Source organism: Falco naumanni, chromosome 9, assembly GCF_017639655.2.
Source record: "Falco naumanni isolate bFalNau1 chromosome 9, bFalNau1.pat, whole genome shotgun sequence".
Taxonomy (NCBI): Eukaryota; Metazoa; Chordata; class Aves; order Falconiformes; family Falconidae; genus Falco; species Falco naumanni.
In genome coordinates this window covers 9,873,748-9,897,502 of record NC_054062.1, presented here as the reverse complement: position 1 = coordinate 9,897,502, position 23,755 = coordinate 9,873,748, and the positions used below count along the sequence as shown (strand labels likewise).

General features: G+C 47.4%; 2 protein-coding genes across 4 annotated transcripts in view; one reads left to right on the top strand and one right to left on the bottom strand.

Annotated features, from left to right (window-relative positions):
• ABL1 (ABL proto-oncogene 1, non-receptor tyrosine kinase) overlaps positions 1-17,648 on the top strand; it is an 83,260-nt gene extending 65,612 nt beyond the window's left edge. For all 3 annotated transcript variants that reach the window (XM_040606605.1, XM_040606606.1, XM_040606607.1), the window contains 8 exons: positions 570-842; positions 4,769-4,853; positions 5,217-5,394; positions 7,573-7,757; positions 9,884-10,036; positions 10,681-10,770; positions 11,108-11,272; positions 13,662-17,648. In XM_040606605.1, the coding sequence (XP_040462539.1) occupies positions 570-842; positions 4,769-4,853; positions 5,217-5,394; positions 7,573-7,757; positions 9,884-10,036; positions 10,681-10,770; positions 11,108-11,272; positions 13,662-15,361 (2,829 nt within the window). In that variant the 3' untranslated portion in view covers positions 15,362-17,648. The remainder of the gene's footprint in view (positions 1-569; positions 843-4,768; positions 4,854-5,216; positions 5,395-7,572; positions 7,758-9,883; positions 10,037-10,680; positions 10,771-11,107; positions 11,273-13,661) is intronic.
• Positions 17,649-20,913: 3,265 nt separating this feature from the next.
• On the bottom strand, positions 20,914-23,354 carry LOC121093930 (pyroglutamylated RFamide peptide). The gene has a single exon (XM_040606904.1). The coding sequence runs from the start codon at positions 23,214-23,216 to the stop codon at positions 22,827-22,829; it is 390 nt and encodes a 129-aa protein (XP_040462838.1). The 5' UTR covers positions 23,217-23,354; the 3' UTR covers positions 20,914-22,826.
• Between the last annotated feature and the right edge of the window lie 401 nt (positions 23,355-23,755).

Below are 23,755 nucleotides of genomic sequence, written 5' to 3'. Positions count from 1 at the left end.
TCTGTGTTATTGATTGGTGCCCATCACAAGAGTGGAGCAGACCAGCTGCCTAACTTCATGCAAAATACTCTGCAGAAGCTTAGGCCAAAAGCAGGGAAGCCGCTGGTTTGCTAGTGACACTTCAAGGAGAATTTAGGCAGGTGAAAATGTCATAACCCAAGCAGTAATAATGGAATCAAGACACTGAGGTTGACAACCCCCTACTCTGAAGGACATGTTCCACAATCTTTACTGACAAGCCTTTTGAAAAAAGACATTTCAAGCAACAGCATGCCAATCTAATGCTATTTCCAGTCATTCATTGCAAACAATATCCGTATTGTTTCAGTGAAGTGCATGTTTTTTCTCCTAAATCCATGTGTTACCCATGTAAACGTTGTAAGAACATCCCATGTTCTCAGCTCTGAGCTCTGAGAAATGGTTACAGAGCTTGTGGAGCTCATAGTACTGCAGCTCGAGTAGAAGCAATGCAACACTTTGCTTTCACAATTTTTATAATCTAGTTTCTACCAGTGAATGCTCCGATGTGTGTTACATGAATGAGCTTTCTCTTTCTCTTTGGTTCCTAGCTGTATGTCTCTTCAGAGAGCCGCTTCAACACCTTGGCAGAGTTGGTCCATCATCATTCAACTGTCGCAGATGGGCTCATCACCACTTTGCACTACCCGGCGCCCAAACGCAATAAGCCCACGATTTACGGCGTGTCTCCGAACTACGACAAATGGGAGATAGAGCGAACTGACATCACGATGAAACACAAGCTTGGTGGAGGGCAGTATGGAGAAGTGTACGAAGGAGTCTGGAAGAAGTACAACCTCACAGTGGCTGTGAAGACTCTCAAGGTAGGACTCAAATCCCTGGGCATTCCCATTTAGCTCCATTCAGCAGGAAGCGCGTTCAGGCTGGCTGCCAGCCCCGCAGCCCTGGTTGGACAGTTTGGGGTGGTGATGGTCCTTCCTTTGTGTGCTGTAGGCTTGGAATAGAGCATTTTTGAAAGAGCTTGAATCCTATTACTTTTTTTTGGTGATACCTGAAACACTTGTATCTAAGCAAAGGAGGGTGTTAACAGCGTTTTTTACTTTAGAACAGATGAAACCTTAGAAAAGTAGTGCTGTGATGTCTCGCATTCAGGGTGTGGCAAAGGTGAGCTGTTCACAGACGATCACACTAACACTACTGTTGTATTAAGGAAAATTGTGGATTGTGAATCAGTCAACATAACTATCAAAGGTTGTGCTTCAGGGACGCTTTACCACGTTTTTGATCTTCTGTCTTCTGTGGCATCTTTCCCAAAAGACAAGCTCCCTGCGTACCTGGTAGTCTTAAGCAATTGTTCACAGCTGCTTCCTATGAAAGAGACAAGAGGAGAAAAAAAGTGTATTCAAGCTAAAATACATTAAAATTTATAAGTGCCTTTAATGAAGAACTGGATAATCAGTTCTGTTTCTGGCTCTGCTCCCTGATTTCTGTGTCTTGGTTTCCTTGTCTCTTGAAATGCAAATAATGCTCTGTTAGTTCATAAGGTCATTGCTTAATTCATTTATGTTTATAAAAAATATCTTGAGATCTTCTGGCACCATCCACACACATTGCATTTGATTGCTTAATAAGAGTTTATGCTAATCTGACACCATGTTTTCTCTCCCTGAATGGGGATGGGGTTGGTTTGGACTTGCAGAAACAAACAGAACAGGGATTTTTGTTTGTTTCTTTTTGTTTTTTGCAATGGAAATTTTGAAGTGGAGAGAACTGCGTAGATGCTTTAGTGTCAGGGGAAGAACGTTTCCTTGATTTGAAGGAAATATTTCTTCCTTACTCTCTGAGCAGCGGCTACCTCAGTATTTCTGGGTTGCTATGGTTGCAGAAAGTATTTTCATTTTGGCCTTTTTTGTACTCTGGAGATTCCTGTTGCTGCTCCCCAGTGGAGGAGAGTGCAAGTGCCTGCTTGCACGGGGAGCGAGGGACACCTAGTGTTACCCTGCTCGGATCCAGCGCGCTGGGGACCGCAGGGCTTCCTCGGGAGGGTTGCAGTGCAGGTGGAGATGGCATGTGACCGGTTGAACAAAATGCCTGTTTGCAGTGAGAAGGAGAGACCAGTTCTTTCCTGGGACATGATTTGCTCTAAAATCTCTTTTCCTGCTTCTGATTGCAGCGTGAGGATACCCAGCGTCTTCAGATTTCTCATTTTGCTCCAAACTGTAGTTGTTGCTTTTATTCTCTTCTCTCTAAACCCCATCAACAAAGGCAAATTGCGTGTTATCCCATAAAATCTGTTTGTGCATAAAGAGAAACCTTAATGCAAACCATGGCTGTTTCAAATATATCAAATAAATATTTAATGAAACATGACTAAAAGTGATTCATAATGTAGTATGGAGCACCACATTCACTGGGGACTGTAAGAATAACCAAGAGGAGAGCTGAGAAACACTTCAACCTGCAATTATGCACACTAAAACCATCCTTAAAAGCAAATTTATTATCACCTTCCTTAAATTTATCCATCTACTGCCTGACAGGTGGGATTATAGCTTTCTTCAAAGTTTTGGGAAACATTTTAAAATCACATTTCTATGCTATTTCTACTGGGGGAAACAAGCCCTTTGCAGCTTCTGTGCAAATGTTCAAATGACTCACTTTATTTTCCTCTGAAAGAATGTTTTTCAAAACTTTGTATGACTCTTCTTGTTCCTTCCCCATTTACTCCAGATACTTCTATAAGAAAGATAAAGGGAAAAGAAAACTAAAAGAGGGGGAAAAAAATTGTTCCAGCATCTTTTTGAATAGCGATGCTTATGAACACCCGTTTGTTGTTCAGTTTTCTATCAGGTGTCTAAAGGTAGCTCATAGCTGGCACAAAAAGATCACGCAAGAAGGCAATCAAAGCAGCACACGCTGTTCCTTGGTTGCATTTAACTGGGAAGTGCTAGACAACGTTTTGGTGCTTAGATGTTTCCTATTAAAATACATCACTGGAAAACCAGTGAGTTGCGCAGGACGCATCAGTATTTATAAGGGTATGTTATAACATGACGTGCTCTGAATTTGTGTTTTTACACCTGATGTTGATGGGAGGGGGCACAAGAGAGGCAGAGAGGCTGCTGTAACTGGGGGTGGGGATTTGTGACCTGCATAGCACTGGACCAAACACTGCCTGCTGTGACTGGGGCCAAAGCTTGTTCCTCCTGAGGGCCATTTAATGGCTGAACTGTTGCGAGCTGGTCATCTCAGCACATTTCTTACTGCACACCTCGAGTCTGCATCTGTTAGAACTGCCGCCTCTTCCCCCCCTGCTCCCCCTCACTTTTTTTTCATTTTTTCCCCAGCAGAGAGGCCAGTGTTTTAAATCAGTCACTGTGCAACCCTGGTGTCCCTTAATGCCAGGGCATGGTCCTGTGCTCTGCTAGGAAAAGTACCGTGTAGCCAGAACTGGATTATTTCTTCTGTGGTTTTGTACAGTGGAGGGTGGAAGCTGGTAAAGCTTGGTCCTTTGCATGAGGTCAGGTTTTCAGAGAGATCATTGTTACAGTAGTTCTCTGTTATATGTCCTTCCTATTAGTTTGATCACTGAGAGGTAAGAGATTTAACACACTGGAACAGCTACGTAGAGGAGCAACCTTTCAGATTTGTATAGCATGCATAAGATAAATCTGTATTTAGGGTAATTTTGCAACCTGGATTATTAACCCATTTTCCTTGCCAAAGAGAACAGTTTAAGGTTCTGCTCACAAGGACCTTTGGGCTATTAGTTTTGACAGAGTGTGTTCAGCACATCACAGCTGCCAATCAAGCTAATTGGCAACGAATAGTAAATGATTGAATGAAACTGCTGGAAAAATGTTCTCATTGCTAACTGTGAAGCAGAGAGCTGGCTGGATCTTAACAGCGGCAGCCCACTGTTATCATTCTCACCAGCAGTAGTAAATCCTTTCCAATCCTTCCTTAAAACACTTTGTCCGTGTAGCCTGTCTACATTAATCCATCAATGAGAAAAAAATATGGATATAGAAAGAAACATTGCTTTAGGAATAGATCTGTATTTTTGCACTGCTTTGAAATGACCTTCTGGCCATTTGGGGCATATTTGCTTCAGAAAATTTGTCTTTCGAGCAAGATTGTATCTTCCTCGGTTTTGTGTTGTGCCAAGTAACTTTATGGCATTCAACAAATAGGTAGTGACATGTCTGCCCAGAACAGTTGCGTCATGGGTCAGGCTCTAAATGCCAGAAATGAAATCTCTGAAACCTCGGGCTTTCAATTATGGGGTGGCTGCCGTTGATCATGCCTCCCTGTCTGAAAGCAGGATTCTCGTGCTCCTGCCCAGTGAAACTGGGGGCCCGCATTTCAGCAGCATCTCGAGCATTTGATTGTGGCATACCCTTCCTTTTATGTTCATTCTTGTTTCTTTTCTTTTCTGTACTTTTTATTTCATGTTATCTTTTTTTTCTGTTAGGAACAAGCATATTTTCCTTTTCAACTCCGGAGCAGTCCTCTGAGAGGCCCTTCACAAAAGGGATATGGATTTTCTTGCCTTAAAAAGCTCTGTTAGAATAGGAATGATAAAAATATATATTTTTAAAATTCTACAAAAAAAACCCCCCAATGTTCCTAACACTCTGGCATTGTGATGTAGCCACAGGGAAAAATTACCTTGAACGAACTGTGGCTTATGTTGTCAGTTTGCAGTTCTTTTTGTGTCTTCATACAAAAATCTGTTCCCCCTTTGTGCATGCTGTCCTTGCCAAAGCTTTTTACCATTGTTCTGCAGGAGGATACCATGGAGGTGGAAGAGTTCTTGAAAGAAGCTGCAGTAATGAAGGAGATCAAGCATCCGAACTTGGTGCAGTTATTAGGTAAGTGATAAATACCAAGCAGAGGGATTTGAACTAAACCCTTGTGCAGTGATATGGATGTTAAGGAGCAGATAAGCTGCTTACCATACCAAGGCTTTGAATACAGACACTTATTGTCTGGCAAAATTCACAATTTGTACCACTAATACATGATTTTTAATGATCTCTTCTCCCTGATGTTTAAGTTGCCAGAGCCTGAAGCAGGAAATTAAACCCTGCAATTAACCAATTCCAAGCAGAACTCATTCTTTCTGTGAGCCCCATGTTCCTACCTTCTAGAGGTATAAATTGCCCTAAAGGACAAAACCTGAAGATTCCCTGATATTCTCAAACATTCATTGTACACTTTATGTTGGTCCTTAGGGGTATGCACACGGGAACCTCCTTTCTACATCATTACGGAGTTCATGACATATGGGAATCTGTTGGATTATCTGCGTGAGTGTAACCGGCAGGAGGTGAATGCTGTGGTGCTGCTGTACATGGCAACTCAGATCTCCTCGGCCATGGAGTACCTGGAGAAGAAAAACTTCATTCACAGGTAGGAAGGACAGTGAGCACTCCTGAATCTTGAGCACAAAACACCCCTTGATTTATCTCTCTGCCTTTCAGATTATCATGGTGTTGACTTAGATGCAGTTGGTGTCCTATATTTAACACACTAGCGCGTTGTGTTCTGATACAGTACATTAACCTGTTTGTAGGATGGTCTCCTAATTGTTTTTCTCTCGGTGTTTTTCTCTTACCTTTGAAGTGGATGCAGGTGAAAGACGTATCAGGACTTTTATGTTTTGGGCAAGGGCCTTAAATGTAAAAGAATCCCAAAGTAATGGGCTTTTAATGGACCAGATAAGCTACTGCTCTTCCTTGATTCTAACAGCCATTAAAAACTGCTGAAGGTGATGATGTTGGGTGCAAGTGCTCACAGCAAAGCCACCTTCTTAGAGCTGTCTTACTCCATGTTCTTTCTTGTTTGTTTCACTTTTTTTATGTCCTCTGTAGGGATTGTTTCCCACTATTGTCCAGATTGCGTATTCACTTTAATAAGCATCTCTGCAGTCTTAGAAGTCTCAGAGACTCTGACCTTTAAGTGTGCTGCAATTATGGCTAGAGCTTTGCGTTCTTCATCTGTAGAAATGGCCTCCTAGCAATATAATGACACATCCTGTGCGAAGGTTTGAGAGTCGCTGAGCTTTATACAAGATGCTGTCGGTGCCACAGCGTGACCTTTCTTGCCCAATTAACTGGAATATGAAATTAGCACATGTTTTTTCATAGAGACAAATACGAAGATTATGTGTAAAGTTCTAGGTGCTCCTCTAAGTCATGCATTGCCTTTGCTGCCTCAAAGGCCTGTTTAACTGCTTCTGTCAATCAATAAAGTGAACGGTGATGCTGCAAATTAAAATTTCCAGCCTTTGATATGCTCTGTTGAAAGTGTTTCATTCCTTCAGCCTGTAGGAAGTCAACTTTAAATGCTGCTTTGTATGAATCCCATTTGTCTGCTCGCCCGTTCATTTAATTTCCTCTTATTTCTGATGACCCATTTATCTAAAATAAATAGTAGCGTTTTTCCTTATCAGCCACCCCCATACCCACCTACCCAATTACTTTAAGAGTGTTGTCACAATTCACATCCATAGATTCAAATGCTGGGCTGTGACCTCATTTAATGAATCAGGAAGGAGGAGGAATTTGATTATGAAGAGGAGCTCTTATTTAGACACACATTATAGTAATCAGTATTGATAAGCAGATATATTAAAAAACACTGTGAAAATTTAATGGACATCCGGTAAGATGTACTTTTTTTATTATTATTTATTTGATTGAGCAGAAAAAGCAAAAGAAACAGTAGTGTCTGCCTTGTATCCAAAGATCTCACTTGAGCTTTCTGGTAGAATCAATTTGTAGTTCAAAATGACATAATTTAGAAAAGTGGTTTTTAATAAAACATAATATTAGGAGAAATGCACTTCTGTGTTTTTACATTTTTATACTCACGAAGCATTTCTGAGGGTGCTGAACGGCGTGTATGAGCCAGGCAAGTGGCAAATGCAGCATACACATCTCTCACCTGCCAGGGTGGAGGCAGGTGAAAAAATGGAGGAAAAGCTTAATTTACTTATTGCCCAGTCCTTTAAAGACGTAACTACTGGTGGCAGAGGCTACACCAGGTCTGAAAAGGCCAAAACGTGGTATGAAAAAGTTGTGTTGCAAAATGTGGTACACTTGGGAGGAAATAGCTGGGATCTAAACCTGGTGCTTCAGCAAGGACTGAAAAAGGAGTTCTGGAGAGTGACTGGTGTTGGCTGGGGTGACTGAAGTGCTAGGGAGGTGGGCAAGAAGTGAGGCATTGAGACTTCATTTATTCGGTGCTCATCCTCAGCTATCGATAACTTGAGTACTGACATTTCTTTAAATTATTTTTATCCTGAGGGTGGCAGCTTTTATTGAAAGTGAGGGGGCTTCTTGAAGCTTTCACTTCAAGTTTAAAAAGAAAAAAAAAAGTAGTTTGGATGACAGTCTTACAAAGCTGGAATGGAAAATAACTTTCCCCCTTACGTGTGTGCGTATAACTACATAATTTCTGTGTAATACTCTGGTCAAAATAATCACGTGCAGGCCCAGGTTTCTTTGGGAACGGCAGGTTTCCTTGCTATTGCTAAAAGTGAGATGGTAAAGACTTCTCATTGCCCATTTTTGTTCTTGTTTTTAGGGACCTTGCTGCCAGAAACTGCCTTGTAGGGGAGAACCACTTGGTGAAGGTGGCAGACTTTGGCCTGAGCAGGCTAATGACAGGTGACACATACACTGCCCACGCTGGAGCAAAATTCCCCATCAAGTGGACCGCACCAGAAAGCCTGGCCTACAACAAGTTCTCCATTAAATCTGACGTCTGGGGTAAGAATTTGCATGTATGAATTAATGCAGATTATAGTCGTCTTTTCTAGGGCTGTGAAATGAGAACATTGTGAAACATTTCAGGAGGGAGAGCATTCCCTGGTTTGAGCCATATTGTTCTATGAGCTTGTCAGAGTGCAGGAACTAATCTCTGCTAAGTCAGTCTTTGATCGAAGCATTGAGGATGCCGAACTGCCTCTATATACGTCTGTATTGTTAGCAAGTATGAAAATAAAGGATACTGTAGTGTTTATAGAAATGTATAAAATGGGGCTGGAGGGCACTGGTACTACTGCCTTGATAGAGTTCTGGCGCAATACTATGAAGCGATATATTTTACATAGTCGAGAACTTTCTAACTACTTCAAGGAGGAAAGTGAGAATCTGGTTCATTTTATGTTAAAAAAAATAATTATGTGTGTATCTGTCTAGTGATAGCTCCAAGCTCATCTTTCTGCATTTTAAAAGAATAATCCTTGGAATGAGATGAGGAGAAACAGAGGGAAAATTTGATGACAAATGGTTATTGAAGAGCCCTGAGGTGCTGGCGATAAGAGTAAGCTTAGCTAAATGGAGCTACATTCTATCAAATCTGACCGCAGAAAATCTCATTGTACTTTTTTATCAGTCTTTCTTTGGGTTTTATGTCTCTGCTGTAGCTGCTGGTCAAATTCTCAAAAGCGCCCGGTGACATGAGATAGAAGTTCATGGGACGTGGTCCCAAAAGCACTTGGAAAATCTTATCCTGAGCATCTTTTATATATAAAATAATAGTATTGAAGCAGCGATGAGGTTTTCTGGACTTCTTGGGAAACTGTGCAGAGAAAGGCTTTATTTTGAAGAAACTTAGGTAGATGGCTGATGCAAAATGTTTTATATACGGGGGAGGAAAACCCAGAACTGCCTCCCAAGATGTAGGTGATGGCTGACCAAGGTGTGTGTTCTGCTTTGGACTTGCATGTGGCGGGTGTTGGCTGCTGCCAGGTGTCTGCCACAGTCTCAAGGATGCTGCTCTATCACTTCGGTGGCTGCAGGATCCCTGTTGCATTTAAATAGTAGAGTACTTGGGGAGGAAAGATCCAGAAGGAGCATTGGGTGTCTTTAATTAGGGCTAGCACAACCTTGCATAGTGAGGGCCAGGGCGGTGGACTTTGGGATCTGATTAGAGCAAGCCAGCTGTCCCCAGAGGCCACGGTTGCTGCTGGGCATGCCAGAGTTTAGGTGCTTTCACCTCACTGCCTCAAGACAGCAATCAAAGAAAATTGTGCACAGAAATGTCTAATGTAAATTGCCCTTGGTGGTGTTACCATGTAATGTGATGTGATTTCCTTACTTATGCAGAATTGTAATCGCTTTCTCTTCAGGTTAAGAACAGAATAGGGTGACTGAACTAATTACATGCAGGTTGTTGATCTGGTGTTGAGTGGATTCTGTGTGCCGCACTCCTGGGTTAGCTGCCTGACCCTGGTGCTGACCTGCATCCCCACTGACTTCTGGGACTTGAATGCCTCACCTGTTTCAAGACCTTTTTTGTGCTCTTCCTTTTCTTGTTCAGCTTTCCCTGCAACCAAATTGTCTCACCCTCACCCTGTCTTGTTGGTAGCAACTGCTGAAATCTACCTCTCACTGCTGCATCCCAGGTTTCCCCTCTAGACCGTGCTACAGCTAAGCAAGGGCACCCAAAACCACTGAGCTATTAAAATGTGCGAGTCCTCTAGGGAGAGGTTGCAGATGAGAGGATCTGTCAAATTGAGGAAGACACTGCAGTGCAGCAGCGAGACAGTTTCAGCTAATCCGCTGTGAAGTCTCTTAATTGTGCCTTTAATAGGACTTGAAGGATCTCAAGGCGTTCAGGTTTGAGACAACTGAGACATTAAAAATTTGTCTAATTCTGCCCTGTCATATCGCAGGAGACTTGTCTGTGCTGACGAAGAGGCTCGTTACGCTTCTTTAACATTTAAGCTGCTGCTGAACATGGGATCTGAGCCACTCAGAGCTGGTTTAAGTGTGCAGCACTGTTTAGTGACTACTCCCACTAAACATCCTCTCAAATTTAAATTTAAGACGAAAACAAAGCTTATTGGTTTTATCCTCTTTTTCTTTTTTCCTTTCTTTCTCCACTGCAGCCTTTGGTGTTCTGCTGTGGGAAATTGCAACCTACGGTATGTCCCCTTACCCTGGGATTGACCTGTCTCAAGTCTATGAGCTGTTGGAGAAAGACTACCGTATGGAGCGACCCGAAGGCTGTCCTGAGAAAGTTTATGAGCTCATGAGAGCATGTAAGTATTCCTCAGTCCTGAAAATGCTGCTTTTTAGCTCTGCAGAGGTGCAGTGAAAGTGTCAGGATCTGGCCACGCACAGCCAGGCATGAGAAACCCCCTGCCAGTTCCAGCGGAGGTGCAATGCTGTGTAGAAGTGTTTGGTTAAAATGCTTTCCCCAGAGGGTTAGCATGCTGTGAAACCAGCTGCTCTTCTCTACTGGGAGCACACAGGCCTGGGGCAGAAATTTGTTGTTCAGCTTAATGTTTTCTTTGTCTCCTTTTTCCTGACAACTTCAAGAAAAGCTTGTCTGCTAAGGATGAAGCAGGAGCTTTATTAGGTTCTTACGGGACTGAGTGTTACTCTTTTACTGTGGCCTTTTGGTATGTGACTTAGTGTGACACATTTGGGTTTTTTCAGCGATGCTCAGCACATACCGTTACATACTGACATAGAAACGTGATTTAAAGAGTGCTGGGTATCTGCAACCATCACCAAGCCAAAGTAGTTGTAGACACCCAGCACTCTATAAATCAGATTTCCGTGTCAGTATTTTATTTTACTCATTTTATAAAAAGGGAACTGCGATACCTACTCCTCTGGTGCAGTGTACTGAATGTCTGATGCTGGTGGGAAGCTCTGAGTGTTGGTTGGTTTTTTCCAGGCTGGCAGTGGAGCCCTTCTGATAGACCCTCTTTTGCTGAGATCCATCAGGCCTTTGAAACGATGTTTCAGGAGTCCAGCATATCAGATGGTAGGTGTGGGTCCCTCTTGGACCAGCAGTTCCAGGGGTGGGAAAAGGACCAGCTGCATCCTTAACTCTGCACGTTGTTCACAGGCTGCTTTGCAGTGAAACGCGGTCCTACGTTATAATGCCTGGTGTAAAAGGCATAGAAAGCAGAGCTGTGTTTACACAGGGCCTTTTTGCTGGGCATATGTCTGATTTTAAAGGGCCAGATGGCTGAACTACCTCAAGGAACTTCTGCTTTGTCATGTTGGAATTTCTTTTGTGCTATTAACTCTGAACAGTACAATAGTTTTTTTATCATCTGTTGGTTGTAGTGATTGTTTTTTTCTTCTGTGCATTGCAGAGGTGGAAAAGGAGTTGGGAAAGAAGGGCATGAGGAGCGTAGTGAGCAATTTCCTCCAAGCCCCAGAGTTACCAACCAAAACACGAACATCGAGGAGAGCTGCTGAAAGCAAAGATGCCAATGAGGGCTTGGAGACTGCACATGCTCGAGGCCAGGGGGATTGCGGTAGGTTTTTAATTAAAGTCATTATTCCTTCAGGAAACAGAGGAAAACAAAATGCATGTCCAGCTCCAGGTCTTCACCTAGGCAAAGCTGTGTCTAATAACAGGTGTCATCTTTCTGTACCAGTATTGTGTTTCTGGGTGACAAGCTGCTGAGTTTGCTTTCCTGGCTTCAGAACTCCTTTTACTATTTTTTGCAAAGGGTAGGTGGTTAATCTTGGGACCAGATGCACACAGCATCTGGGAGTGTGAATCCTTAACTGGCTGAGGGATCGGCACTATACCTGCCATTGCTTAGAGAAGCCCTAGGAGTTCTTTTAACTTAATGGCCGTTGCCTGCAGCTCCCTTTAGATCAGAGCTGAGCATGGAGCTCTCTAATCACATTCTCTTCCCGTTCCCTGGTAGGAGCTATCAGTGGGATCTCCCACTGCATCTAAGTGCTGGCTAATCTGCTGTGTTCGAGCCACTTTACACTACCACACTGCATAATTTAAAGCAGGACGATTGCTCAGGTTTAGCAAGCCCCGTAAGGGAGGTTTCTTCCCTGTTGCATCCTACCAGATTTATGCTTGCAGCACTGAAGAGTATTACTCTTGGCAGGTACCAAATATAATTTCAGCAAGGGACAAAGAGGTATTTACAGAATCTTCCATGAAATTAAACGCTTTTTCAGTCAGTTTCTTCAAGAACTTCTTTCTTCCATTCTGAGGTAATAAAAGCAGTGGTAAAATGCTGAATGTGTACAGTAGATTTGTATTTAGCTCATTCAAAAAATAATAAGATGAAAGAAAATAGAATGTTTTTTTCCAGCTCCTGTTGAGGCTGCCTTCTGTGACCATTCTTGTGACTGACCTTTTTTTATGTGACTGACATAATGTCAAATTCACCTAGTAGTACGTTTCAGTAGCAGATGTACATCTAGACAAAGGGGAAAAAAAGAGGGGATGTGAAATATTGGAAGAAAGAAGTATCAGTGACTTAGGAAGGAAGGTTATTTACCATATATAGGAAATATAATTGCCTAGTATTACAAGCTTTGAAGTAAAATAACTTCATTTAAATACTTAAGGGCTTTGCAAGATTCAAGTGCAGCAGGCATAATATGATTTTAACATTAGGCTGGGAATTGTTTCACTCTTTATTGTGAAATAAAATATTTCACATAAAAGTTTTATTGCAGTTTCCCCTTCAATTGTCAGTGTTTCCATAGCAAGTCCAGCAGCTGGAAGCTGATCCTCAGTGCAAGGTGCTGGTGTTCTCTGGATCTCCACAGCTCCACTGTGCCTAGGCACAGCAAGGCCATGGCCTCCCGAAGTGCTGTGAGAGCTCTTCTGGTGGTCCGGGTCCCCATAAACTGTTGTGTGGGAATGGTTTGATTGCACGTGGTCCTGTGGAAGCGTGCTGTCTGCTCAAAGTACACAACTATTTTTCTTCAAATTCTCTCTCCTCAACCAAAATCCTACCCATAGCATGATGATCACCAGTATGTGACTAAGAAGCATCCTCCTTTTCCTCCGTGACTCTGCTTCATCTCCCTTCTTAGTGCCTAGTCGAGCTGTAGATGTGTGTGCTGCCCTGAAGGCATTCCTCCTTTGAATTAGAATGTCGTCTGAGTGCCTGGCCTGGGAACGAGGCCCCCTGTCAGTCAAATGCAGAGGCCTTTCAGGAGTCACGTATAAATTTATAATAAACCACTGTTCATTTTTAAATACCTCTTGTAAGTGGCAAAAGGGTGACCCCATCGTTTCCTTCTGGAGCAGTGCTGTGGAAGGAGGCTGTTGCTACCACTTCCCTCCATTATTGTACAAAGCTGGGTGGTACAACCCAAAGTGTTCAGCTGTCGAAGGGCTTCTTGATTCCTGCTTGTGAAAAAGTTACATCCATTCCCCACAAAGGATGACATCAGGAAAAGAGGTTAAGAGTATCAGAATCTAAATGAACAAGGAGACTGGGGGTGGAGGTGGGTTATAGAGATGTTTTATTAATTCAGGGGTCAGCTATTCAAAAGGCAGCAACAGCACAGGGACTAAAGCAAAGGCCTCAATATTTATCTTCTTCACAATGTGAAGTTGAGACAAGTCTGCAGATGTGAGGGTGGGAATCTGAACATAAACATGTTGTGTTTGTATGTCGCTGTTGAAACCAGAAGCCCGCAGGGAAAGCAGTTTGGCAGCTGAGTCCCGTAGAGGCCACCTCAGAAATCAATGTATGCGGGACTAGGGACCACGTGCAGTCCAGGCTTGGCCGTACTTGCTTTACTTCTGGTCTGAAGCTGTCTCTCTTCACAGAACCTGTACCTTTTGGAGGTGCTGCAGTGGTTTGATCCTAAAAGAAAACAGGTTATTCTGGCTGTTGAAGCAATGCTTAGTAGACTCTCTTCTTTCCCTTGCAGACCCTCTGGATCATGAACCTCCAATTTCTCCCTTGCTCCCACGGAAGGAAAGGGTGGCCCTGGAGAGCAGTTTGAATGAAGATGAAAGGCTGCTTCCAAAAGACAAAAAGCACAACCTCTTCAGTGCCCTTATCAAGAAGAAGAAGAAGACTGCCCCTACCCCTCCGAAACGGAGCAGTTCCTTCAGAGAGATGGACGGCCACTCGGACCGCAGGGTGGGTGGGGAGGAGGAGTGCAGGGATGCTGGCAATGGAGCTTTCGTTGCACCCCCCCCAGATGCAGCTGACCCCTCCAAGTTTCAGAGCCCAAGCAACGGGGCTGGTGTCACTAATGGGGTTGTCGCTGGGAACTCTGGGTTTTTATCTCCCCATCTACGGAAGAAGTCCAGCACGATGAGCAGCAGTCGAGGGGTGGCTGGTGAGGAGGAGAGTAGTTCCAACTCCAGCAAGCGTTTCTTAAGGTCCTGCTCAGCCTCCTGTGTGCCCCACGGAGCGAAGGATACGGAGTGGAAATCTGTGACTCTGCCTCGAGATTTGCAGTCCACGGGACGCCAGTTTGATTCCTCCACTTTTGGGGGGCACAAAAGTGAAAAGCCAGCACTGCCTCGGAAGCGGGCAAACGAGGCCAAGGCTGACATTGCTGTCAGGGGGACAGTGACCCCTCCTCCACGGCTGCTTAAGAAAAATGAAGAGACCACTGATGATGTGTTCAAAGATGCAGAGTCGAGCCCTGGCTCCAGCCCTCCCACTCTGACGCCAAAACTTGGCCGTAGGCAACCTGCTGCCCCTCCTTCCTCCAGTGTGCTCCACAAGGATGATGGAGTCAAATCCAGTGCCTTAGGTACCACTGTGACGATGGACCAAGGTTCTGCTGCCAAACCTAACCCTGCTGGGTTTGTGGGTGCCAGCAAGGCTTCCTCTGAGGAGCCACGACTAAGGAGGCTCAAGCAGACCTCCGAGTCGGCAGGGAAGGACAAAGGGAAGTTATCAAAGCTGAAACCAGCCCCTCCGCTTCCACTGTCTTCATCCTCCATTGGCAAGCCTGGGAAGGTGTCTCACAGTCCCAGCCATGAAGCAGCAGCAGATGTGGTGTCTGGGCCGAAATCCAAACAGTTGACTCAGGTTGGAGAGGCTGCAAGCAGTGATGCTGTCAAGCCAAACCAGTCGGGAGAAGGTGTGAAAAAGCTGGGGATCCCCTCTGTACCAAAGCCACAGTCCTCTACAAAGCTGCTGATGAGCACAGCAACCCCAGCTGCCTCTTCCTCATCTGTACCCTCTGCCCCAGGTGGGGACCAGCCATCATCTACAGCCTTCATCCCCCTCATATCTACCAGGGTCTCACTGCGGAAGACCCGGCAGCCCCCAGAGAGGATTGCCAGTGGCACCATCACTAAAGGGGTGGTGTTGGAGAGCACTGAGGCTCTACGGCTCGCCATCAGCAAGAACTCTGAACAAATGGCAAGCCACAGTGCTGTCTTGGAGGCTGGCAAGAACCTCTACACCTTCTGTGTGAGCTACGTGGACTCCATTCAGCAGATGAGGAACAAATTTGCCTTTCGGGAGGCCATCAATAAGCTGGAGAATAACCTACGGGAGCTTCAGATCTGCCCCGCAACAGCTGGCAGCGGTCCTGCAGCCACCCAGGACTTTAGCAAACTTCTCAGTTCAGTGAAAGAAATCAGCGACATTGTTCAGAGGTAGCAGAAGCCAGGTTAAAAAAAAAAAATAAAGAAAAATAATCACAATGGGCCAAAGCCAACTGTGGAGAGAATAACGTGTGGACTGACAAAGGACCGGGGCATTTAGGTTAGGGCTGTGCAGAAGACACAGACTGTGAATGGATGCCCCAGCTCCAAAGGACAGGGCTGTGTTCAAGGGGCACTTTCCACCCTCTTAACTCAGATTCCCTGTGTTTCATATACTCGTAATCGTCTTATCTGTGGAGTTCTTGCCTTGTGGACTACAAGTCTAAATGCTGATGTCACACTATGCCTTTTTATTGATATTTTATTGTTCTGGACAGACTATGAAGACTGAACCCAGACTGATGGACACTAAGATGCCATCCTCCTCAGGAGGACTTTCTACTCCTTTCTTGTCTCCTCCCTCTGTACACAAGGATGAGTGAATAGCAATATACCCACTGCATTTCTTGGGAGAGTTGCAGCACGTGTCCCTAGCCTGAGTCTGACATTTACCTGACATTAATGTAACAGGTTTGGCGCTTGGGAGAGAAGGGGGAAAAATTGTTAATGTAAGTTGTTTTTTTTCATGACAGAATGCTACAAGTGATGTTTGCCCAAATTCTTCCTATGGTTCCAGCTGCTGCCCTTCATTTCTGTGTTTCCAGTAATTTCTTAATGTTGTTGAGCTCAAACGAATGGGGTTCAAAACACTACAGACGGCACCTGCTAGTGTAGTGGCACAGGAGCCTGTTTGCGATCTCCCTTGGTGCGGAAAAAGGACTGGAGGAGGTCTGAAGAAGGACACGCTGTCACACTCTCGTGCTATCTAACGTGAATCGGGCTGGCGTTTGGGGCAGAGGGTTGCAGAGGCCGGGGGGCAGCAGGCTGGTGCTGAGCAAGGCACCACTCCCTGCAAGACAGGAGGGCTGCAGCAGGGCCAGGTAGCTTAGGATGAGTTCAGAGATACCACTGTGCCTCCAGCAGTTGTTTCAGCTGAGCTTGCGCATCGCAGATGGGCAAGAACTGCCGTTTCTCTCACTGAATTTCCAGTTTTTTGTTCTCTGAGAGGGGGTGGGACCTGGCTTCTGCCCCCCCCTAGAGACCTGTGCTTTGAGGGGCTGCGGTGCCTCCCTTTCCGTGCCAGTGCTAACTCCCCATGAAGAGCTCAGCTGCCAGTACTTTGGGGTTCAAACCGTCACTACCTTCATGCCAGTGTGATTCCATCCAGCATCAAACAAGGATCTGTGAAGACTCTTGGGTGCATCTCCCGAGGAAACTGCCACAAAATGCTGACAGCAGGACTCCCGGGCTTCCTTTCCAAGGTCCTGTGACCTTCCCAACTAATGCAACATGGCTGGGAACTAACTGTGACTTGTGACAATAGTGAAAGAACAAGGGTTTAGGGCTATTAACAGTGCAATTTAACTCCTCTTAACAGTTCCAAACATGAGAAAAAGGCATTTTCCATGTCCTGTTCCCCTGTAACTCTTGTGACTCCTCTTGTGTATCTTAAACACTAATTGCCTTCAATTGTATTTTACGCTGTTCTCTTTGGAACTGTTTGTTTTGTATATGATTTCTAGTAGTTTACTTGTGTGTGTTCATGCCACTTCTCGCCCTCACAAACAGCCGTGACTTAACACATGACAAATGTTCAAAAGAAAGTACGCACTTCTGCCACAGGCTGCCTTTAAAAATGTAAGAAAAAAAAAAAACAACAAAAACAACCAACCCTTGGACTGTCTCTTTCCTGGAGGTACTGTTTTTACTTTGATAACATATTGTGCCACTATATTATACATTTGTATCTCGTTATTACACACTTTTGTAGACTTGTCTTTTTTACAGTGTGTAAATAGCTCTGTCCTTCATTTCTGTGATACTTAAGGGGGTTTTTTCCCCTTTAATTTGGTCCAGTACAGATTGTTTCTGTACATGACTTTCAATTCTTCCTCCTCTCTTTCTCTCTTTTTCTTTTTTTTTTCTTGATTTATTTTTTATTCCAGTCTCTTGCGTAGTATATTTAAAAATAAATCAATGTTGAGGAAAACTCGTGTTTGTCTGTTAGCAAGGCTTTGCAAAGCCAGTTACTTCCCCCTAGACTCCACGCCCAAACCCAGGGGTTCTCTGTTTGGGTGGTTCACCGGGGCCCTGGTCACAGCAGGCAGGTCAGGGCTAGGTAGCAGCACCTTTCCGTGTCCTTTTTATCTGGCTCTTGAAAAGTCGGGAGAGAAGAAAAGATGCTCAGCGTAAAGACTGTGTCATCACCTCTTTTGAATCAAAAGCTTTGCTGTTGTCTCCAATGAGATTTAAATCAGAGATTTGACTTTAACCTTTTCTTCCTGTTAATTGTTTGTATTCTGTAAATCAGTTGCTGCTGGTTTTCCCTCCTCCTGTGCTATGAAATTACCTGTGAGTTTCCCTCCTAGGGTGGTTCTAGTTGCTTCCTCTCTCAATTCTCATTGTCCATCCTTTTTTTTTTTTTTCTTCCCTGTTTTCAGACTACCTTCAGCCTTTCCAGCAAATCTTGAGGGAGGGATGTCTCCAGGTAATAAGCAGCCTTTAAAATGAGATGCTGCCTTGATTAATGAAGATGCAAAATACTTTTTTAGTCTTTAAGGATGAGCAGGAAACAAGGTTGGATGACAGCGAGTGGTGTGCTCGAGGTCCTGCAGTTGCTCAGTGATGTTTTAGGGTTATAACCCAGCTCACCCAATTTTTAATCCCCTTGACAAGTCCCTGGTGAAATCTGCTGGTGCTGGCGCAGGGAACTGCTCGCTCGTGGGCCGTGGGAATGTGGCCCATTGGAAACCTTGTCTTGCTGTGACAGCAGTTGCATTGGACTGCTTCTAAATGAGCCTGAAGAAGGTAAAAAGAGGAGCAGCAGGATGCTGTTGGCAAGTATAAATGCAATTAGTGGCCTCTACTTGGCAAGGCTCAGGCTACTTTTCATCAAAGCGGTGGTGTCCAGTGAATGTACACGCAGCACTACGAGGGGTTCCTGGTGGGTTTTTGGCCTGGCAAAGGTCAGTGTCCAGGCTGCTCTTTGTGCACATCTCTAGCATAGACTTAACTACAGTGAATAGTTGTGGGCTGAGAGAAGATGGAGAAGCCTAACCTGCCCCTAAATACAGTCAGTCCTGGTGATCTCCATCTCTGCTTGTGTAGGGACCAGTCCCTGGTGTCACGGGAGGGCAGGGGCTGGTTGACCTGTCTGGGGAATGCCATGGTGTTGGAGTGAGAGAGAGGGGATTAAAGGCTAAATTTAGCTGAGTACAGTAGGAGTTGATTTAACAGATCGATGCATTTAACAGTTTGATTGCTCCAATTTTCAAGGCTATTGAGCTTGAAACTGAGAGCACTCTGGGGGAAAAATAGCTGTGTTTGTGTTTTTGTTTTGTTTTTTGTGTCATTGAAATTACAATGTGCACTCATTTTAAGTTTTCCTTTAATGTCATCCTGCCTTTTGTTGAGAAGTTGTTTGTCACAAGATGTGAAATGTGGTCAGTATTTTATGCTCCCTTTTCTTAAAAAGAAAAAAAAAAAGGTATTAAAGCGAGGATAGCATGGCAGCCTGTCTTGCAGAGATGCTGCTGGAGCAGTGGCACTCAGGTGTGCAGGAGTGCTGCCTGCCTGCAGGATGGTCAGGGGCCAGCTGACAGCCTCTTCTGTGTTTGGCATTAATCCTTTCACAATTGAAAAGAGGAAAATACACCTAAGCACTGTGTCACCTCTGGAGAGAGTCTTCCTACCGTCACACGTGCATCTAAGAGCAGGCTGGCAGCAGCAAGGGATGGGCTCCTGGTCCGAGGGGAGCCCAGCGTGGGCGGGTTGCTGGGAACGATGCTCCCAGATCGACCTGCTTCTCCAGGCAGTCCTGGTACCTTGGCAGTGCCCTCGGTGCCCCTAAATCTCTGGTTTAGGGACAGCCCTGCAAGTCATTTGACTGTTTAGGCTAGGTTCAAAACTCTCCGTCCTGGGAGCAGCATGCTGCTCAGTGTTTTTTCGACGGTAGATCCAGCTCAGCAGAAAGTTTACTTACAAACCACGCTATGCTGAACTGTTTTCCCAGCAATTGCCCCCCTGTTGAAGGTTATGTGTTTGTCCTGACATCCTGTCTGCTGATAAAGGTCCTGTGCTCCCGAAGCCGCAGTGCTGAATGACCCAGTTATGATGCATGAGTCTCTTGGATGTGGTTAAATTGGGCTCTTTCTCTACAAAGGGTCCACTTGGGTTTCTGAGATCTGCTGCTTTTGTTGTGTGTGTTTGTAGTGCTGCAGGTCTGCTTGGGGTAGAGGGAGGGTGAGGAGCAGCCCATGGGAATGGGGCAGATGAGCAGAGATGGGGCCAGGGCCAGGGTTATATTCTGGTCAGGGAAGGATAACGGGGCGTTTTATAGAGGGTCCCAGCAGCGGTGATGTTGGCAGCAAGCATCTGCGTCGGTCCTTGCTGGCTGGGTCCCCTGGCCCACAGGTAGAAGGATCCAACACCTATTTGATGCTGTCCCTTTGTGGGCTGGCTGGCACCGCAGGTGGTGGTGAACTTGCCCCAGGCAAGTCCTTCTGCCATGTCTACGCTCCGCCCTGCCGCCTGCATGGCCGTGCCGCAATGAATCCCGCTCCTTACAGCTCGGTGTGCAGGTGGGTGCTGAGCTCTCCGGCTCTCCAAACCGTTGGGCATCTGGGTATCCCCTTAGGAGTGGCCCCACAAATGGACCTGGGAGGGGAGGAACTGGGAGGGGGACGTAGGTTCCCAGGGGAGCTGGATGGGATACACCGTGTCCAGCACGCAGGGATGGGCTTTCCAGCCTCCTGGGGGTCACTCCTGGCATGTTCCCCCCCCCCCCTTCCTCCCAACTCCCGGACTCCAGGCAGTTATTTTCCATTCACTTTTACCTCTTCCCCCTCTCCAGCCTCAAAGGAGCAATAGTGAAGAGCCTGGAGCGCTGCCTCTTCCCAGGCACGTTGGCCATCCTGATGCGTGCCCAGGGGTGTCACGGCCCCCGTCTGCCCCACATCCCCCCATCTGCCCCACACTGCAGCCTGCCGGCAGCCCCATCCCTCCCGGCGGGGGAGGAGGGTGATGGTATCACCGCTGTGGCACGAGCTGCCCATCAAGGAGACCCTGGGCATGCGGGCTGAGCCCAGCTCCGTCCCACCTGCCAGGTAAGCACTGTGGGAAGCGCTGGCTTTTACTTTTAAATAAGTTCTACAGAGGGTTATTGCACTTCAATCAAAGCCTTGTTATATGTGTGGGTTTATCATGCTGCTCTGACCTTGTTCCTCTCCTGGACTTGAGAACAGGAGCCCAGGCATCCCCCCCTGGCTCCAGCTTCTCTCAGCAGGTTTCCTTTCCCTTCCCACAGCAGACAGGGCCGCTTTTCCCTGCAACGATCCATCACGGCAAAGCCAAGGATTTACTAGCCTTCGCTTAACCCGGTGTTGTTCCAAAACTCCTTCCCCTTCCTCCCTCCCATCCCTCCCCCTCCACTCCAGAGCAGGGTAAAATTGATCAGTGCATATTTATTGATGGTTTGAACACTGAAAAGAAAGAAAGAAAAAAATTGTTGCCATAGAAACATCGATAAAGCTCCTGTCTCCACTGCGTGATGCAAGTGCTGTGCCTGCGTCCCCCAAACTGGCAGCCTGTCGTGGGGTGGGAGTTGAGAGGGATCAGAGGTGGGTCTGGGGGTGCTCAGGGTTGGGGGTTGCATGGGCTCAGCCACCCCAAGCGCCACCGGCTTTGTCGGTCCCAGCAGTGCGAGATGGTTGCTGCAGCAGAGATGCAAGGGAAGAAAAATGCCCTTCCTCAGCTTTGCCCTCACAGCCGGTGCCGTCCTCACGCGAGGGCCAAATCCTGGCGTCATCTGTATCCCTGCAAGTCTGGGGTCCTTCCCGTTCTGCACCCGTGGGGCTGTGACCCCCACACAGCTCCCTGGGCGAGCCTGCTCCTATGCCTCCATCGCTCCTCCCTAGCCCTGCCGCCCCAGAGCTGCTGTGTTCCGGCGGGTTCCAGCTTGCCTCCGTTCAGCCTCCAGTTACACGCCGCTCCTGCTGCGCGAGCAGCTTGTGCCGGCCCCGGCAGCGCTGTATTAAGTGGTCTGTCTGCATGACGGGTATTACAATGCACCTCTAGGAGCCTGATTTTTTTTATTTTTTTTTTTTTTAACCAAGTCCTGCTACGGTCTTTGATTTTGAGGGTGCAATTTAGTGCTTGCAAATCATTGCCCTGCTTCATTTTTGTGCCTGCAATGAAATATTAGCAGTCGTTGGGCATCTAACTTGCCGTTAGCGCCTGCAAGCCAGGTACTTAGACCTCTGATTGCTAATGTCTCTGCCTGCAGTGGCAGGCACAAAAGCAAGTGTCAGCGTTGGCATTGGCAGAGCTAAATCTGCCCGGAGGAGGAGGAGGAGGCAGGTGCTGGGGAGTGGGGTTTGTCCGTCGCAGCCGTGGCTGTGCTGGCTTTGGGGACCAGCAATTCCCCAAGCTACCCCACTGGCAGCGGAGGGGGCTGGAGAGTGGGAAGACACCGAGTACCCGTTGGTGGCCCCGGGTAGGTGTCAGGGTCCTTGTTTCGGCCCCTCTGCACCCAAGTTTCTGCTGTAGCTGGGAATAGGTGGGGATGAGGCCAGGAAGGTGTTAGGAAGGGCCAGGGTTTCAGGCAAGTGCCGGCGCGATGTGACAAGGACACTGAAGGTCAGTCATCACCATCTCACCCTGGTGAGGACTCTGACAGCACCTCAGGATGGGTCTCGGTGTCAAGGCATGAGCGGGGTGGTGGGACTGCAGCAGGGCTGGTGATGCCAGGGCAGGTTTTTATGCTCATGCCAGGGATTTCTAAGGACAAGATTTTCTTGAACTCCGCTGCTCTGCCCTGGTTTGCACACAGGAGCTGGCTCTTGTAAGTGGCATCTTGACACTAAGCAGAATTTGTTGCCGGAGGGACTTTTCTTCATAGGCAGGAGAGTGGCAACTCTGCAGCTCTGTGGAGAGCTCTGAAGGACCTGCTCCTCCCTGACACTCTGCCTTGGACAGCAGCTACAGGCAGGTCCCCAGGGGACTGTCCGCCACCAGGACGGTCCCGCTGTAAGCCTTCAGCCCACCTGCCCCCCGCCGCGCCGCCTGGCCCTGCCAGCTCTGCCTGTTCTGGAGCAGCATCCCCGCTCTGCCTGCGCTGCAGGGCTGGAGACCCAGCGCGGATCCCGTTCCCTGTGCCCCAACAAAGGCCGTGGGTGAGCGGGAAAGCGATGCGGTAGCTTCTCTTTAAGGCACCCTCCTCTTCTTCCATTGCACCGGCTGGGAACAGGGACTTGAGAGCTGGAGCAGGGCTAAAAGTGGAGCAAACGCGTTGTCCCCCCTCCCCAAGGTGATCCCAGCAGCAAACCCCCATAATATCCTTTTGTCCAAGCAAACCTAGGTGAGATGGAAGGGAAGGACAGGACGAGGTGACCCACAGGAGGTGGGGGGTTGACTCAGGGTCCTCATCTCCCGAAGCGGAAGGTGAAGCCCCCTTTTTTCCTGTTGTAGCCGTTGAGCTCCTCGGCCAGGTTCCCCAGGGTGCCACTACGCTTCTCCCCTCCCACCGGCAGCAGCTCGGAGCCCCCCTGCCTGCCCGGCCGCTGCCTGGCCCCCTCCTTGCCGTAGCCCCGCAGCTCCCGGATGATGCCCAGCAGCGCGCTCAGCTCCTCACTTCGCCTCTGCTTCGCTCCTGCCCTCCGGCCGGCACCCACGTCCTTGGCTGCTGCCACCTGCCAGCTGGGGCTGAGCAGGGTCCCTTCCCCGGGGTCTCCTGGCTCCCGCCGCTCGCCAGGGGGGAAGCAGGCCCCCAGGCTCAGGAGGAAGAGGCAGGACAGTGAGTAGGGGGCTCTCATCTGGGGGAGGCACAGGAAGGGAAAGACATGTCGGCAAACCACAGAGCATCCTCAGGCAGCGGCTTGAAGCAGCAGCAAGGGCAGTATGTGGCTGGCGTGAGTTCCCCATCCCCGCCGCAGCATCCACAAACCAGCCCTGCCATCCCTACGCCCTGCAAGAAAACCCCTCCAGCACCCACCACTCCTCCTGCAGCCCCCACACCGGCACCCAGCTGCAGCAGGGGTGCTGAGGGAGGTGCCTGAGCTCACTCTGCCTCTCCCCTGCCTCCTTCAGACCTGCCCCCCTGCCTCTTCAGCAACTCCTGCTCACAGGGGAGAGCCTTACAGCTGCTCTCCTGTTCCCAGCTGAGAGCTGGGCTCTGCTGGGGGCTGAGTGGGCTGTTAGCCAGGCAGGCTGGTGGGCTTGTGACCTACAGTGCCTGGCTAATGCGAGAGCAGCGGAAGGTGCTCGGCGTCCCTCTGCTTTATGGGGCTCAGAGGTGCCCCGCTGGCAGCAGGGCAGGAGGGAGCGCAGCCCTGGCCGCAGGCAGCGATGCCGC